The 18,859-nt window shown below is 32.7% G+C and overlaps 1 protein-coding gene across 2 annotated transcripts in view; it reads left to right on the top strand.

Moving 5' to 3' along the window:
* Positions 1-18,859, top strand: part of LOC132733000 (acyl-coenzyme A synthetase ACSM3, mitochondrial-like) — a 40,407-nt gene extending 21,548 nt beyond the window's left edge. Inside the window, exons 10-17 of one of the 2 annotated variants that reach the window (XM_060719558.1) lie at positions 2,195-2,329; positions 8,064-8,138; positions 8,577-8,657; positions 9,543-9,644; positions 10,619-10,746; positions 13,745-13,844; positions 14,546-14,665; positions 15,943-18,859. In XM_060719558.1, coding sequence (XP_060575541.1) covers positions 2,195-2,329; positions 8,064-8,138; positions 8,577-8,657; positions 9,543-9,644; positions 10,619-10,746; positions 13,745-13,844; positions 14,546-14,665; positions 15,943-16,035 — 834 coding nt within the window. In that variant the 3' untranslated portion in view covers positions 16,036-18,859. Of the gene's footprint in view, positions 1-686; positions 816-2,194; positions 2,330-8,063; positions 8,139-8,576; positions 8,658-9,542; positions 9,645-10,618; positions 10,747-13,744; positions 13,845-14,545; positions 14,666-15,942 lie in introns of both variants that reach the window. The other variant, XM_060719560.1, reaches the window with a different exon arrangement.

Genomic DNA, 18,859 nt, shown 5'->3' with positions numbered 1-18,859 from the left:
AAAAACTCATAAAACTTGATTATCAATTTAATACTGGGTATGTTTATATATTATCCATTGCATAGTTGATTTTTGAAAGAATTTCAAATCTAAAGATTTTAGGCTATTGGACCTCAATTGATTTCCTTCAAGTCTTCACAAGCTAAGATTTAACACTGAATATACCAATATATCAACAACCAAAAAGTTTGCCTTCCAAATTTATGTACTTTTCTATGGATTTATTTTACTCATCTTAAAATTCCTATATAAAAGAACTTTTGAATTTATTACATTATGCTTTACAGAAATTGTTGAGAGGGATTAATTAGAGGGATGTGTTTAAGCATGGGGAAACAGTATGAGTTTTACCTTAGAGAGAATGCTATGTTTTTGGTTTCTAACTAACTCTTAACTTTAATTCCAAAAGAAAAACTTATATTGCATTTGAAAAAAAATATTGCATTTGAAAAAGAATAAAAAGAGGAGAAATATCTTCTCCTAACTTTAATATATTTCGAAATTATCAGAAACCAGGAACATTCATTTTAAATTATGTGTTATTTTATGCCAATATTATAGTAACTTTGTAGGCTTTTCATTAATTTTATTACATGATTTATATGTATATTTTTTTTTAAACTTAACGTTCTTCATTATATTATTAATATTTTATATGTAACATTGTATTTTCCGAATGTTTTAAGACATTGAACAGGTATCCAGTCAGTCATTTTTGTGCACCACCAACAGCTGTAAGATTTTTTGTGAAGTCTGACATGAGCCAGTTCCATTCAACAACTCTACGTCACTGTCTGAGTGCCGGAGAACCAGTGGTATACACATGACACTCTTTGTGTAGGATATATTTGTATATAACTAGAACTCTTGTTGTACCCAGGCCATGTGCTTTCACAGAATATGTGTTGTTTTGTTCTTGCTCTAAATCACTGATGACACAATGGAAAAATTCCAAGATTTTTTTTTTTTTTTTTTTTTTTTGGATAAAGACTTTTGTTATATCTCATTATATTGTCTAAGTCATAGACAGCTTTTTAGCTCACCTGTCACAAAGTGACATGGTGAGCTTTTGTGATCGTTTTTCGTCTGGCCCTCCTTCCTTCTGGTGTCTGTAAACTTTTACTTTAAACGACATCTCCTCATAAACCACTGAGCCAATTTCATCCAAACTTCACAGGAATGTTCCTTTGGTGGTCATCTTTAAAAATTGTTCAAAGTATTTAAGTCCATGCAGAACTCTGGTTGCCATAGCAAACAAAAGAAAAACTTAAAAATCTTCTTATAAAAAAACTAAAAGAGCTAGAGCTTAGGTATTTGGCATGAAACATCTTCCAGTGAGTCTTCTCTACCAATTGTTTGTTAGAAAAAAGCCCTGGGTCAAAATAGCTAGAGCTTAGATATTAAGCATGAAACATCTTCTGTTGAATTTCTACAAAGTTTATACAAATAAAAGCCCCAGTATCAAAATAGGCCCGCCCCGGGGGTACTGATTTTCCTTAAATGTCTATAACAAAACTTAAAAAAATCTGCTTTTAAATAACCCATAGAGCTAGAGCTTCGATATTAAGCATGAAACATGTTTTAGTGAGTTTCAACAAAATTTGTTCAAATTAAAGCCCAAGGGTTATATTGGCCCAACCCCTGAAGTCTGATTTTCCTTAAATGTCTATAATAAAAACTTAAAAAATCTTCATAAAAAAACAAACAACAAAGAGCAAGAGCTTAGATATTAAGCATGAAACATCAAAGTTAGCCCTGCCCCAGGGGGTCATTGATTTTCTGACCTGACTCTGCTTCAATCTTGCCATTCTGGACATTCTTTAAAATTTTTCTTCCCATTTTTTCTCTATTCTTTATTGGTAAGAATCCTGTCAGAGACTTTGGATTCTTTCTTTTAAGGAAGCTGTCCAGCTAGCTTACATTCGGTTGTCCTTTGATGCAAGGAATAATGTACAAATAGGTACCTGAGATCTGTCTCCACCATGAAAGTTGCCATAAGTTATGTACAGTGTCGGTATGAAATAAAAACCAAAATTTAGTTGTTAATGAATGTAGAGCCATCATTTGATAAGCTGGCATAAAATTCTGTAAAAGCACATGCTTGTTAAAACTGAGTCACAACATACTGTCCACCAACATTAACTAACATTTAGTTTCCTAATATGTTTGTGTTTGATTATTCATATATTTACAGATTCTACTTACCAAACCTATATCAAAATTCTGTGCCCCACCCACTGCTGTGAGGTTCCTTCAAGTAGAACCAAATTTTTCAGAGATTAGAAAGCAAAAGTGTCTTAATCACTGTGTATCCGGGGGAGAACCAGTGGTGAGAATGTAAAAAAAAAATAGTCCAGAAATGTATGTACATATTGCTTTTGCTTGTACCCTAAAATGTTAAGCTGGCATTAGATCTTACTTCACATAAAAACAAAGGGGAGTGGGGGCATAGTAGTAACACTGTCTGCCTCTGCTGGTGATTGGTATCACTTAATTGTCTCGTTAAAAATGATGCTTTACTTTATGTTTGATCAAGGAAAAGTTTTGTAGCCTTGCTTGCTTTTTAATACCCTTATATATGAATCTTTTTGTACTAGATAAAAAAAAGTGCTGTTCTAAAACCTGGGCATAAGTGATTTTATCTTTTGATCATTATCTAAAGTATATACTAGTACCTATCCTGTTCTGTCATAATCTGTTCTATCCTTGGCTATCCTGGTTTGACCAAGTCTGTCCTGTATTGACCTAGTATGTTCTGTCCCTTGTATGATATGTGCTGTCCTAGTGTATCCTCTCCAGGTCTTTTTTGTTTTGCATGTGTATGCTGTCATAGTCTATCTTGTAAATACTTAGTCTATCCTGTTGTAGTCTATCCTGTTCTGCCTAGTCTATCCTGTCCAAGTGTATTCTGTTCTGCCTAGTATATCCTGTCCTTATCTATCCTGTTCTGCCTAGTCTTTCCTGTTCTGTTTAGTCTTTCCTGTTCTGCCTAGTCTTTCCTGTCCTAGTCTATCCAGTTCTGCTTAGTCTATCCTGTCCTAGTCTATCCAGTTCTGCCTAGTCTATCCTGTCCTAGTCTATCCTGTTCTGCTTAGTCTATCTTGTCCTAGTGTATCCTGTTCTGCCTAGTCTATCCTGTCCTAGTCTATCCTGTAGTGTCTAGTCTTTCCTGTTCTGTCTTGTCTATCCTGTTCTGCCTAGTCTATCCTGTTCTGCCTAGTTTATCCTGTTCTGTCCTAGTCTATCCTGTTCTGCCTAGTCTATTCTGTTCTAGTCATCCTGTTCTACCTTGTTTATCCTATCCCGTTCTGCTTAGTCTATCCTATCCTAGTCTACTGTGTGTGTATTTGAATTGGGGGAAACAAATTTTTGTGGAAAGGTCCATTTTGGAGGTCTCTACAAATATTTGCGCTATTTAAAATTCATGGAGGATACTACCGAAAATAATAAATTTGCGTAGACTGCCCAGGTTAAAAAATAAGGGAATTAATACTCTTAGATTTTGGAAAGGTGTAAAATACAGAAGAATGCAGACGATGTTACGAATCAAAAATAAAATGTCTAGCATTGAGTACTAGTTATTATTTTGGTGGGAGTTCACAGTTATTTTCAATACCTGGTGTCCAACAATACGCTATTGTACAGAACATAGACATTGTCTAGCGAGGGGACAGATTATGTCAAACAAAAGAATGCTGCCTGTAAACTTGCATGATTTTTCACAGTTTAACAAAGTTTTACACTGCACTGAATGTACAATACCATTGCATCAAGCTTATTGTTTCATAGTCTGCGTCATAAACGTCTTGACATCTGATCAGATCATATTTTGTTTTTCTATACAAATAATACCAACAACACAAACATAAATGATTTTACCTGTTGAATAACATGGAAAACAAAAACATAATTACTCAGTGAACATTTTGATAAAACCGCATGTATTGAAAGCATACAACACACTGATTACATTGTTCTATAGAAGCGTGAAAATATGATTAGTAAGAAAATATTGGTGTAGAAATATTCGCTCTAAACAGTATTCTATTTAATATTTATTTATCATGTCTGAGTCATTCCTCTCCTGTCCTAGTCTGTCCTGGTCGGTCTGGTTTTAATTAGTCTTTCCTTTATAGTCTATCATGCTCTGTCCTAGTCTTTCCTGTCCTAACCTATCCTGTCCTAGTCTATCCTGTACCTGTCTATCATGTCCTAGTCTATCCTATACCCATCTATCCTGTCCTAATATATCCTGTCCTAGTCTATCTTGTCCTAGTCTTTCATGTCCTAATCTATTCTGTCCTAGTCTATACTGACCTAGTATATCATGTACCCATCTTTCCTATCCTAGTCTATCCTGTCCTAGTCTCATGTCTAAGTCTTTCCTGTCCTAATCTATCCTGCCCTAGTATATCCTGTCCTAATCTATCCAGTCCTAATCTATTCTGTCCTTGTCTATTCTGTCCTATTCTATCCTGTCCTCCTTTCCTGTCTTAATCTATCCTATCCTAGTCTATCCTGTTCTGGTCTACCTAGTCTACTCTGTCCTAGTCTTTCCTGTACTAGTCTATCCTGTTTTACCCTATTGTCTAGCCTGTCATGTCTTGAGCTATCCTGTTTATGTCTGTCCTGTTCTCTCCTAGTATGTCCTGGTTTGTCTGGTTCATTTAGACTATTCTTTCTAGTATATCATGCTCTGTAATAGTCTATCCTGTCATAGTCTATTCTGTTCTATTCTAATCTAGCCTATTTAAGTCTATCCCCTTTGGAACAAGTCTACCCTCTTCTGTACTTGCTTATCCTATTCTATTATCTTATCCTATCCTTTAAATGAATTGCCAGCTTGCATGTACAATTTGTCGCCCACCTACATAAAGTGTGGTTTCTTTTGTAAGTAAGATGTTTTATACAAGTGAAATTTGTTTAAGTAACAATAACTCCTTACCTTACAATCTTATTTCCAACACAAAAACCTTGATCCCAGCAAGTTACATACTAGTAACTTTGGTTTCTATTTGCCTTATTTATCTTCTCATGTGCACTTTAAACATAGGAATTTCTGCTAGTTGCATGCATTTCAACTTCAGCAATAGCAATGTATGGCCAAAAGGGGTAATTGTGTTCTTGCTCTTACTACAAAATTAATAATCCGTGAAAGAAACTAACATGAAAAATGTGAAGTGAAACTAACATGATTTCTGTAAAAAGGAACAAGCATGCTTATTTATAAGGGAAATAAAGGAACCAGCATTTTAAATTTACTGGGTAACCAGCTTAGTTGCTGTAAAGGAACCAGCTGTATTAGGCTTATAGGAAAGCACCTGCATAACCTAATTTGGAAACCAGAATAGTTGTCCTATTGGAACCAGCTTAATTACAGTATTCGTTGATATAAGTGGGAAACAGCATGTAAATTATATTAGAAAATGAACATTTAAAAAATGGGGAACATCAAAAATATATTTTTAATAACCTGTTTGTGTTTGCATGACATTGTGCTTTCTCAATCTATCTGCATTTTAATTGGAAATTCAATTTTAAGCTCACCTGACCACGAAGAGGTCAAGGTGAGGTATAGTGATGGGGCTATGACCGGCGTCGTGCATAGTGCGTCGTCAACAATTGGGTTGTTAACAGTCTAGCAGTCACAGTTTTTTTGGATCATTGTCAAACTTTGTCAGAATGTTTGTCTCAATGAAACACAGATCAAGTTCAAAGATGGGTTATCTCAAGTCAAAAACTAGGTCACAGGAAATAAAAATAAAAAGAGTTGTTAACACTCTAGTGGCTGCAGTTTTGATCCAAATATTATGGAAATTTGTCAGGAAGGTTGTTTTGATGATTTCTAGGTCAAGTTTAAAGAAGGGTCATGTCCGGTCAAAAACTAGGTCACAAGAGCTAAAAATAGAAAAAGCTTGTTAACACTCTAGTGGCTGCAGCTTTGATCCAAATATTCTGGAAATTTGTCAGGAAGGTTGTTTTGATGAATTCTAGGTCAAGTTCGACGATGGGTCATCTTCGGTCAAAAACTAGGTCACAGGATCTAAAAATAGAAAAAGCTTGTTAACACTCTAGTGGCTGCAGTTTTGATCCAAATATTCTGGAAATTTGTCAGGAAGGTTATTGTGATGATTTCTAGGTCAAGTGTAAAGATGGGTCATCTCCAGTCTAAAACTACGTCACAGGAGCTAAAAATAGAAAAAGCTTGTTAACACTCTAGTGGCTGCAGTTTTGATCCAAATATTCTGAAAATTTGTCAGGAAGGTTATTATGATGATTGCTAGGTCAAGTGTAAAGATGGGTCATCTCTGGTCAAAAACTAGGTCACAGGAGCTAAAAATCAAAAATGTTTGTTAACACATTAGTGGCTGCAGTTTTGATCTAAATATTCTAGAAATTTGTCAGGAAGGTTGTTTTGATGACTTCTAGGTCAAGTTCAAAGATGGGTTATCTACGGTCAAAAACTAGGTCACAGGAGCTAAAAATAGAAAAAGCTTGTTAACACTCTAGTGACTGCAGTTTTGATCCAGATATGCTTGAAATTTGTCAGAAAGGTTGTTTTGATGATTTCTAGGTCAAGTTCAAAGATGTGTCATCTCTGGTCAAAAACTAAGTCACAGGAGCTAAAAATAGAAAAAGCTTGTTAACACTCTAGTGGCTGCAGTTTTGATCCAAATATTCTGGAAATTTGTCAGCAAGGTTGTTTTGATGATTTCTAGGCCAAGTTAGATGATGGGTCATCTTTGGTCAAAAACTAGGTCACAGGAACTAAAAATAGAAAAAGCTTGTTAACACTCAAGTGGCTGCTGTTTTGATCCAAATATTCTGGAAATTTGTCAGCAAGGTTGTTTTGATGATTTTCTAGGTCAAGTTCAAAGATGGGTTATATCCTATCAAAAACTAGTTCACAGGAGCTAAAAATAGAAAAAGCTTGTTAACACTCTAGTGGCTGCAGTTTTGATCCAAATATTCTGGAAATTTGTCAGGAAGGTTGTTTTGATGATTTCTATGTCAAGTGTAAAGATGAGACATCTCCGGTCAAAAACTAGGTCACAGGAGCTAGAAATAGAAAAAGCTTGTTAACACTCAAGTGGCTGCAGTTTTGATCCAAATATACTGGAAATTTGTCAGAAAGTTTGTTTTGATGATTTCTAGGTCAAGTTTGAAGATGGGTCATCCCTGGTCAAAAACTAGGTCACAGAAGCTAAAACTAGAAAAATCTATTTAACACTCCAGTGGCTGCAGTTTTGATCCAAATATCCTGCAAATTTGTCAGCAAGGTTGTTTTGATGATTTCTAGGTCAAGTTTGAATATGGGTCGTCTCCAGTCAAAAATTAAGTCACATTGCCCAAATATGGAAAACCTTTTTAACACACTAGAGGTCACATTGTTGACTTAATTGTCATCAAACTTGGCCAGGGTGCTTGTCTAAGACATTGCTTTGATGTGGTTGATGGGTCAGGGGAGCGATCCAGGGCCATCATAGCCCTCTTGTTTATTTATTTTTTTACCTTAGTACTCTAATTCCATACATTTTTTTGCAAAAATAAAAGAAATCTTAATAGGTACTTTTTACTATTTTACTAAGAAAGAAAATTCCTATAAAAATTGATTTTTTTTATTCCTGTTAAAATTGCTTTTTACAATTTTAGACATTGAATTTGTTGAGGAATAATTATGATTACAATAAATCTTTGTTCTTGCATTCTAAGCTCATCAGAGCAAAAATCTTCTGTGATAGCCTGTCATTTTCTATCATTTCTTAAATGCTTAACCTGCTGAATTTATGTAATGGCTTTGCCCAGCTTAAAAATTGGAACAGTCAATTTAAATCTGAAGGGATTTTTCTTATCAAAATAGAATAATTGAGCTACCGACAATAAACAGCCTGGTTAGAGTGCACAGATGGTTTATCACTTATGGTTCAAGCAGAGTATGGTTTAGTTTAAGCATTTTCATATGCTAAACCCTCATTTTACCAGTGGACAGTTCCAAATTCAAAGCAGGACAAGTTCATTATGCTTATTTAGGTAATTATAACAGAACAGTTGATTTATTTCAGAATCCTGAGCTACTGGAAGAATGGGAAGAAGGAACTGGTCTAAAATTATACGAGGGATATGGACAAACAGAAACAGTGAGTAAAGATTTTTTTTCTTTCAAATTTTTATTTTCCATCTTGCATCAAGTTATATTTATTTAGATTGATAACTCTAGTTTAAACCCTAATCCTGCTGAATTTCTGAAATGGACTTGCCCAGTTTCCATTTTGGGACTGTCCATTATCAATTTTGGGGATATCAAGTAGAAAATTAAAAGTTTGCAGCATACTTCATACTTAAGCCAAGTGTAAATACTCACCCTAAGTTTTAACTAAGGTGAATGACTATTTTTCAAGATAAAGGCAGAAATATTCAAACTGTCAAATCAACCATCGTATTGTGGACTGTACCACTGCTTTTTGAAAGAAGAAACTTATGAGATTCTTTGAAATAGAAATCAGTAAATGTAGTGAAAATTTAGAAGGCAAATATGATATAATAATATATATGTTCTCATCTCATATATTATATAGACATTTCTGTGTGGCACATATAAAGGTATAGAGCAGAGACCAGGATCTATGGGTAAAGCTGCACCAGGTTATGAGCTTCAGGTAATATTATATATATAGAGGATATTGAATGAGTGTAAGTTCAATACTGAATTTATTGCACATGTTGAATAAAATTATATTATGCTAGCCTCTGGCGAGCATAATATTATTTTATTCAACGAGTGCAATAAATTCAGTAATGAACTTACATAAATTTAATATTCTATTTATCACATACCCAAAATAAAGACCATTTAAAGTGAAATAAGAGTCATTTTTTATTGACGTGCCTATAGTATAACGCTAACATTTAGCGTGTCTTTACACTGTGTTTGTATAACGCTGATGATGTCACGTCAAAATATATGCACGGCCGTGCAATACCATATTTACGGAGTCGCAAAATCGGCATGGGTGTGTGATAAACTGTATTATGAGTAACTTAAAAAAATTATTTTATTTTCCTCCTATTAAAGTATATATTGTTACACCTTGACTTTCCTTCTGTTGTTCAGTCATGTTTAATTTAGCATTTCTATTACTAGCATCTTTGATGTTAAATTTTAAGTTTTTTTCTTAAATATTGTCAGCCAAGAGCAATACAGTTATTCATTGATTGCTAGAATGTGCTTGTGGATAAAGAGACTTTGTCATGATTTATAGGTGAAGATAGGTGAACTGCTGATACTGGCCTGTTGATACTAAACTGTCTTGATAGCATTGGACTGTATCTAAGGATTTCACTGTAAGATGCCATAAGCTTTAAAGGAAAATATAAAATGCATTTCATCCTAAGTATGCACTTGTTGAAAAATATTATGATTGCTCCCCCATCCCTTTTCAAACTTGTGTGCATTACAAAATATATAGAAAAAGCAAGCAAAGTTTATTTATGGGAGACTGTGCAATCAAAATGATGAAAGTTTGATGTGATGTCTATTGTAGATAGTTAATGATGAGGGTAAAGTATTACCAAGGGGGAAAGAGGGCAACATTGGAATCTTGTGTAAACCTGAAAAACCTTGTGGACTTTTTACAAAATATATTGTAAGTACTGAATAAGATTTATTTATATTGTATATTTACACAGAAAGTTGAATAAATTTTTAAACACAAGATTTTGTCTTGCATATTTTTAACTTTATTCTGTAATATTAAAAAAAATGTTTTTGAAGAAGCATAGGTTGTGATTGTTTTGTTTATGTTTAAAATGATGGAATTCTAATTCCTGCCTCCTAATAATGTTCGAAGTTCCATGAATTAAACTCACAAAACAGATTGCTAAAGTCAAATGTTATATAGAACTTCTTCAGCTGTCCCAAGTTTTATTATAATGTTGGTGTCTGCTTATGCCTAAAATAATGCACAGGGGAACCTTAGGCCTTCCTCTACAAGTTTAGCTGGAAACTCACCATATGACCTGAACATTGTTGTTGTGCAATGAATTTTAATATGATAACTTAAATTTTTAATTTTTTGGCAAGAATTTATCCTTAAGTCATGTTTGAGATTGATCAGATTGTGCTGCCATCTACTGGACAAAAGTTAAGTCATTTTGCCACCAAAGGCAAAACTGTAGCTTGCATGTATCCTCACTTTGTGTCAGAGCTTATTAGTTTATGTCAGTAACTTATTGGCAAATACCTGAAACATCATTTTCTTCTGTTACTGTTTGACCTTTAGTATATTTAAAGCAATTTAGTATTTTGTATAGAAGTGAAAATACTACTTTGTTTACGTTATGCTACCTTTATGACAAATCTATTTCACATTTAGCATTACTTTCTTCAGGTTACATGCATCTGCTCCAATACCATTATTCTAACATTATGAAATTAATGTTTGCTTTTTATACAATGTAAAAATTGTGCTTGTTTCTGAAGCATAATGTGCCTTTAAGTTCACAGAGACATTAATGAATAGTTGTCAAGAGCTTGCATCTCTATAAACAAAAACAAGGTCCTTTCTAGAGTGACTCTCTTTTTCTGTGATAAACATATATTATAAATTGTATATACTAGGATGATGAAGAGAGGATGCGGAGTGTGTTTGTCGGAGATTATTACCTGACTGGAGATCGTGCCTACATGGATGATGACGACTATGTGTGGTTTGTAGGTCGCGCTGATGACGTCATAATCTCATCTGGGTAAGTCATATATCAGTAATCAATATTTGCAATGTGAATATTTCTAATACAACTTTGTTAATGACAGCTAATGACAGTGACTTTTCATCTTATATAACTGAGGCCTATAAAAGACTTCTTCCTAATGGAAATTTTCTTTAAAATCATGCAGTTTTCCCAAAAATTTGAACTTACAGATTTATTACTTCCTAAATTAGCAGTTTTAGTTATAATTTTCCCAAAATCAAGAGGCTTTGGCCTTTTCTAAATAAGGTGAGAAAAGCCTGTCTACAATCAGCAAGGGCGTTCATTATAGAGAATATATTAACTCTTAAACCTGCTTAAGTGATGGGTTTGCCCATTTTTAGCTCGACTATACGAAGTATATGGAGAGCTGTCCTACTCGCCCCGGCGTCGGCGTCCGCGTCCAGATTTCAGATTAAAGTTTTGGTGCAGTAAAATATTTTTCACTACAACTTTGTCATTTCTTAAGGTATCAACTTCAAACTTCAAATTTATGTTCCTTATCATCAACCACATCTTATGTGACAAGGTTCATAACTCTAGCTCCAATATTTTCAGATTTATCTCCCCCTGAACTTAGAATTTTCCTTAAAAAATACTATTTTTTACTGTAACTTCTTTATTTCTTAAGGGATCAACCTCATACTTCAAATATATGTACCTTATAATCATCCCCATCTTATGTGACAAGGTTCATAACTCTAGCACCAATATTTTCAGATTTATCTCCCCTTGAACTTAGAATTTTCCTTAAAAAATACTATTTTTTACTGTTACTTCTTTATTTCTTAAGGGATCAACCTCATACTTCAAATATATGTACCTTATCATCATCCTCATCTTATGTGACAAGGTTCATAACTTTAGCACCAATATTTTTAGATTCATCTCCCCTTGAACTTAGAATTTTCTTTAAAAATATTATTTTTTACTGTAACTTATTTATTTCTCAAGGGATCAACTTCATACTTCAAATAAATGTACCTTATCATCATCCACATCTTATGTGACAAGGTTCATAACTCTAGCACGAGATAATTGCAAGAATTATCTCTTCATCAACTTAAATTTTTTTTACTAGAAAAATGTTATTTTTTCTATAACTTTTTAACCAGGTTTTCAATTTTGAAAATCCTGGTTATTAGATTGGGGTATGGCGGGCGGATGGGCGGATGGGCGGCTGGGCGGATGGGCGGGCGGGCGTCAAACGAAATTGTGTCCGCTCTGTAACTCTTCAACCCTTTGAAGAATTTTGATGAAACTTCAGACAAATGTTTACCACATCAAGATGACGTGCAGAACGCATGTTCCGCATGGCTGGCTCCAAGGTCAAGGTCACAGTGACATTAACATTGAAAATCCTGTCCGCTCTGTAACTCTTCAACCCTTTGAAGAATTTTGATGAAACTTCAGACAAATGTTTACCACATCAAGATGACGTGCAGAACGCATGTTCCGCATGGCTGGCTCCAAGGTCAAGGTCACAGTGACATTAACATTGAAAATCCTGTTTACATGATTTTAACTTGATTTGGCAGTCAAAGGTCATATCATCTTTGGAGGTAATTTAAAAAAGATATGATATATTATTTCATGTCTACTTTGTAACTTGTTTTTCATTATACAGAATTATCAATATAATTATAGTGAACAAATTCTTCTGTGCTGAACTCGTCCTACATTTCTCAACGGATTTTGTTCAAACTTTCACAGAAGCTTTGTCATCAAGCCCCCTGGCACATATTGTCGGGGTTTTGTGATTGGATAGTTTTTGACCTAATTATGGCCCTTTGTTTTTTTCCTTATACATAATATTATAGTGAACACTTCTTCAGTGGCAATTCCTCCTACATTATTCATGTTTTACATTGCACATAGTTACATTGTTTGTTGCTTGTATTTGTATTTCAAATACAACATATTTATCTACAATGGTGATAATTGAAAACCTGGTTTCATGGCATTGCCATGTTTCTTGTTTAGTTTTAAAGGTATCTACCTCAAACTTCAAATACTTATTCCTTATAATCAATTATATTTTATGTGACAATGTTCATAACTCTTGAATTAATTTTTACAGATTTATTTCTCTTTGAACTTAGGATTTTCTTTAAGAAATATTATAACTTTGTTACTTTTTAAGGTATCTACTTCAAACTTCAAATATATACTTCTTATCATTACATACATGTTGTGTGACAAGGTTCATAACTCTAGCGTGACTATTTCTAGAATTATTTCCCTTTATCTTGGAATTTATTTTAACAAATGTTATTTTTTTACTATAACTTAATACATAATTATACATAATTGATTTTTCTTTCATAGTTTTGTCCTCCTTACTGCGTCCAGTATTTTATTAGTCAAGCTTGGCTGTCTCCTGTGACAGCTCTTGTTGGATTTGGAGCAGTCCTTTAGAAAATTTAAGGGTTTCAGTATCAAAATACAAAAATTGAGCTCCCAGCAGATTAGAGCAAGATCATAAGACCTTGAAGTTTTGCTTTGATCATATTGGTGGCAAGGGCTAATGACTTTAGTTTCCAGCAGAAAAGGGTTAGAGTTTGAGGAGAACAGAATGATGGTATAGTTTTACTAAATTGTAAGGGCGTCCATGGTGTAGTGGTTAAGGTTGTTAACTTCCAACCACTTGCACTTGACCACTGTGGGTTAAAATTTTCCGACAGCGACTTCAGATTCTCACATGTGAGAAAACTTTCCAGCTGCCTTACAAAACCTCGGACGTGCCTGAAATACTGCACAGAATGGCACCGTAGGTCTTCCTTCACTAGAAAGCTGGAAAATCCCCTATACTGTGCTGGTGCAACGTTAAACCCAACAATGAAAATTTTTAATACAAAGTGCATTATGGAATATTATGCATAATCATATTCTTTGATTTTTCACATAGGTACAGAATAGGACTAATCAAAGTAGAAATGGCATTATAAAATATTATAGTTTAATATACATCTGTATTCTTTGATTCATCACATAGGTACAGAATAGGACCATTCGAAGTAGAAAGTGCATTATTAGAGCATCCAGCCGTACTGGAATCAGCAGTTGTCAGCAGTCCTGATTATAATAGAGGAGAGGTTTGTTCTGTTTTAATAGAAAATATTTTTCCTCTCTCCTATCTGAATAGAAGTGCACCAGATTTGAAATCTAGGGGTCTTTGTTTGATCCTCAGATGAGGTGAAATTTCTGTTCAGCAATTTATTTGGACATTGATTCTAATATAATGCTCATTTGTGTCTCACACCTGACTAAGAAATCATGTGGAATTATTAATTTTGCACATCAGCAAAGAAAATAGTAATTACTGGTTAGTTTTCCCCGAGATATGGTAAACAAAGATTTTATGATCTATGTAAACACTTGATAAACAAATAAAAAATTTTTTTTGTTTGGTAAAGGGATTCATTTTTAGCCACCATTTGATTTGCTGCTGAAGTGATCCCAAAATTAAAGTAGTTTCTTTAAACAGAATAGAGCTGAGTGTATCATTTTCTATACACAAAGATGACAATATACATACATGTCATTGTATGCTTTTTGCATGCAAAAAAACTCTCTTTATTTGAATTAAACAGTTTTAGTGCTATAAGAGGAGGACTCGAACTACGATATCTTGGTTAAGAGACAGACCCACCTCCCAACTGTACTGGTAGATAAGACTGCTGAGATATGATCAAAACCAGATGTTAAGATTGGGTTAGAAAAAGAAAAAAGAAAAACAGATAAAAACCGCCAATACAAAACTGTAATCATAATTCATTTCATCTAACTTTTACAGGTTGTTAAAGCTTTTGTCACTCTAACTGAACCATTCAAGATGGCCGACAAAGAACAGCTTGCTAAAGAGTTACAAGAACATGCAAAACAAGTCACTGCTCCATATAAATATCCTAGAAAAGTTAGACTTTTTATTGCATTTTATTTTGAGAATATATTTTTTTTTGGATGTTTTTAGTGTCATGAAATTTGAATTTGGGAATATAGAATTTTGTTACTTACTTCATGCCAATAAAACAGAAATTGGGCATTGTCTGTCTGGTGAGCTTTTGTGATCACAATTCGTTCTGTGTCTGTTCGTAAACTTTTACTTTATACAACATCTCATAAATTGCTTCAAAACTTTACAGGAATCCCTTGGGTGGTCACCTTTGAAAATTGTTCAAAGAACTGAATTCCATGCAGAACTCTTGTTGCCATGGCAACAGAAAAAAAACTGAAAAAATCTTCTTTTATAAATCCAAAGAGCTTGAGCTGATATATAATTATGTACATAGTAAAAATAAAAAAATCACAAACTTTTACTACAAAAGACATCTCCTCATAAACTGCCTAGCCAATTTCATCCAAACTTTACAAGAATGTTTCATGGGTGGTCACCGTTGAAAATTTATCAAAAAATTGAATACCATGAATAACTCTGGTGGCCAGGGCCATGGAAAGAAAAAACTTATCTTTCTAAATCACCGAGCTGGATTTAAAAAGGACCAAGTTGAGTCCCTTTAATGTTAAGGGTTGTTTTATTTTTTAGTTTGACTATTCAATAAGAATAAGAAGAGCTATTGTCACCCAAGTGTCGGCGCCGGCGTAACCACTTATGTTAAAGTTTTTGTAAAACCTCAAATATTTTGCACACTTGTTCACCATCATGACCTCGACCTTTAGACAGGAGGAGGTAAATGTGTCAAGCATTTTGTCAGAATTATGCCCCTTTTTTGACTTAGAATTTTCGTAAAAGTTTTTGTAATACCTCAAGTATTTTCAAAGTCCATTGACTTATGGCTTTGAAACTTTGCACACTTGTTAACTAACATGGCCCTAACCTGTAGGCAGGAGGAAGTAACTGTTTCAAACATTTTGATAGAATTATGCCCCTTTTTTGACTTAAAATTTAAGTTTAAGTTTGCATACTACCTCAGATATTTTTATATTCTATTGACACCTGGCTTTGAAAAAAGTTGAAATTTTAAACTCTTTTAGAGAATAATAGGACTCTCTTCAAGACCTATAAATGTAACATGGTTTGAAAAAAAAAAATTGCCCTTTTGTTAACTTAAATTTTTTTACATTATCAAGGCTTTTTTACTGTCAAGCACTAAGAATAGTCGAGCGTTGCTGTCCTACCGACAGCTCTCGTTTAAGTTAATCATAATTTTATAGATTATTATTGCATTACAGATTGAGTTTGTGGATACATTGCCAAAGACTGTTAGTGGAAAGATACGGCGTGTGGAGCTGCGTAATAAAGAATGGGGCAGAATTGAAGAATAGTTCTGCTCACAGAAAATAAAATAACTCCATTTTTACAAAGACTATGTGAATGGTATTATGCATAATTTGACATAATTTGGTATAATTGCAAAAGATTTTGAAGTGAAAATTTGAAATGATAAAAAAAAAAATCACAAAAAAAACAAAGCCATTATGTGATTCGTGCCTTTAACGCGTGTTCCATATGACGTCACTACAGGTAAAAATGATTATGTTTGGCACTGATGTTGACATCAAGCCAAAACATCTGCAAGAAATAATTACCAGATGTTTGTGGTTGTGTGGCTTGATATTAATGTAAGTGTTAAAATGATGAATTGAATATGGCTGCCTAAAATTGTGGTTTTGTGAAAAGTTATTATTATATTGTTTATATAGTTTATATAAATGAATTTTTTTTACAACTGTTGAAAAAATTTGTTGTTAGACTTTTATTAGACTTAGTTTTTGTAAGCATTGATTATTTTGTCTAGATTGACATTTTAATGACTAAGTCACTTTCTATAACTGTGTTGAAATTTAAAATGCTGTTATTCATGTAGGAAATACTAACATGTTACAAAAAGTGCCTTACCCCTTGTTCTGCTGATAAGCCTATGCTACCAGTGTTGATATATGCATAAAAAATCTTTACATTATATTAATAGATTTATTTTTGTACAAATTTTATTGGAGGTTGTAATGCTTTTGAAATACATTCACATTTTCAAATGTATTTTTACAATTTATAAATTAATCAATAGATGTTAACTATGAAATCCGTGATTCAGAAAATTTGTCTGTGATTTTGTAACCTTTTTGTATCAAATCAGGTTTTTATTCTCCCATTATTGTTAATGATACAGTATGCATACACATGTTAACATATTTTCAAGTATAAAATTTTAATGTTTTTATATAAAATGAAAAAACCTATTGTACTTATATGGTTTTTGTTAGTTGATTTTTCCATAATTAATAATAATGAATCCTGTATAAAACTATGGACATCCTTGGCATTCTGTTTTTTTTCCCAGTATTATGTGGCTCTTTTCATTTTCATGTTGTCAACATTTGTTTTTATCCTTTACAGAGTTTTTACTAAAAAATTAAGTTAATAGTTCTTTTAAAAAGATTTTCACTAGAAAATAGGTTAATTATTATTGTTTCATGTCCTTATAATTGGATGATTGATGAAAATTTCTTGAATGCACCCTATAATTCAAGGACCAAGCCATTGTTTCTTTGTGCAAAAAACTTTACATTTATTGATCAGTACTAGTTGGTTTCAGGAACAGATTTGAGAGTGTGTCTATGAGCTTATAGCTTTCTACACAATCAAACTAAAATAATTCCTGAATAGATTTAAGAAATATATGCCTATTTGTGATTTAAAGGTTTTAAAGCTATATCAAATGAAATATTTTTATAGACTTTATTAACAATAACATTTTTACAACTTCCATAATGCTCAAAAGAGTTTTAAAATAGAATGTCCCTATTATAACAGAATCTTATGACCTTGAACAAAATGTTATGCTTGCATTTTCACTGCTTAGCAGAGATTTCCTGAGTGATTTACTCACTTTCAAAGAAAATATACAACCATATTTCTTTCATATAAGCATTTTGGAAGTATTCTTTAATCTAAATTCAAATCAGTATTTTTGGCAGAAAGTATATAGGTTTATATGCTATAATATATTCCTTTTATGTAATCTTGGAAAGTTGCCAAATTAATTTTAACAACAGTCAACCAATGAAATTTGGACTCGAATTAGAATATGACTTAGACTTATTCAAACAACACAAAATTTTAGAAAATAGATAAATCATGGAGACATTTTTAGCTTGAGAACTAGGATGCTGATTTAGGTTTAACATTTTGATATCTTTTATTTTATCCAAATAGCAATCTTGTTTTTTAACAGTATTTATAACAAATTTTGACCTGCATACTTGGTCCTGAATTTTGATCCAAATTTTTAGCCTAGTTATTGGACCAAAATATTTATCCGATTTTATTATATCAAAATTATTGATCCTAATTACCAGTTTTAGAATATGATCCTTATTTTTATCTAGAGTATTTATATTAAATTTGATCTTATTCTTGATCCCTACTCTGCCTTTTATTCTCAATAATGACTTAAACATTTTAAAGCAGCACGCCTCCAGATTCATCCTAATTTTCATGAAAATTATGAAAATGTATTTAAAGGTAAAATATTGTGAAATGAACAAAGAAAGTACTTGACACTTTACAATCGGCACTTAAAATTCACTTTAATTACCAAAAAGAGGTCAAAATATGCATAAATAGCCCCTACTGTGTTAGTAACGCAGTAGAAATATGGTGATAAATACTACAAAATACAGTCATTAATTGCACATAAGATATAAATTATCACTTGAATCTTTAATTCGTTAATTTTCTCAAAGTTTTAGTATGTTTTTTCCAAGTTTAATTTTCTTTAATTATTTTGGGTCATCTGGAGGCATTCAGCTTTAAAGGCACATTACGCCTCAGAAATCCAAATTTATTACATTCTTTAGAAATGTCAAACATGTATTTAAATTTTAATAATGTTTTAATTATGGACTTAAAGTATGTGAGATGTAAAACAGTTGAAGAAAGTAGCACTGAATATGCAGTAATGTGTAGTAAAGTTTGCAAAATGTAAACAAAGTAGTATTTTGACTTCCATACAAAATACTTATTCACTATAATTATACCAATTGCCAACAAAACAATAAAAACAAAGATAGTCCATGCATATGGCAAATGATTTTTTTTTTTTTAACTAAAATATAGCAAAATTTAAAGTTTTTGTGGAATAAAATG

This window comes from Ruditapes philippinarum, unplaced genomic scaffold (assembly GCF_026571515.1).
Source record: "Ruditapes philippinarum isolate M1 unplaced genomic scaffold, ASM2657151v2 ctg3544_1_1_1_1, whole genome shotgun sequence".
Lineage (NCBI taxonomy): Eukaryota > Metazoa > Mollusca > Bivalvia > Venerida > Veneridae > Ruditapes > Ruditapes philippinarum.
The sequence above is the reverse complement of the archived record's forward strand: the minus strand, read 5'-3'. Positions and strand labels throughout refer to the sequence as shown.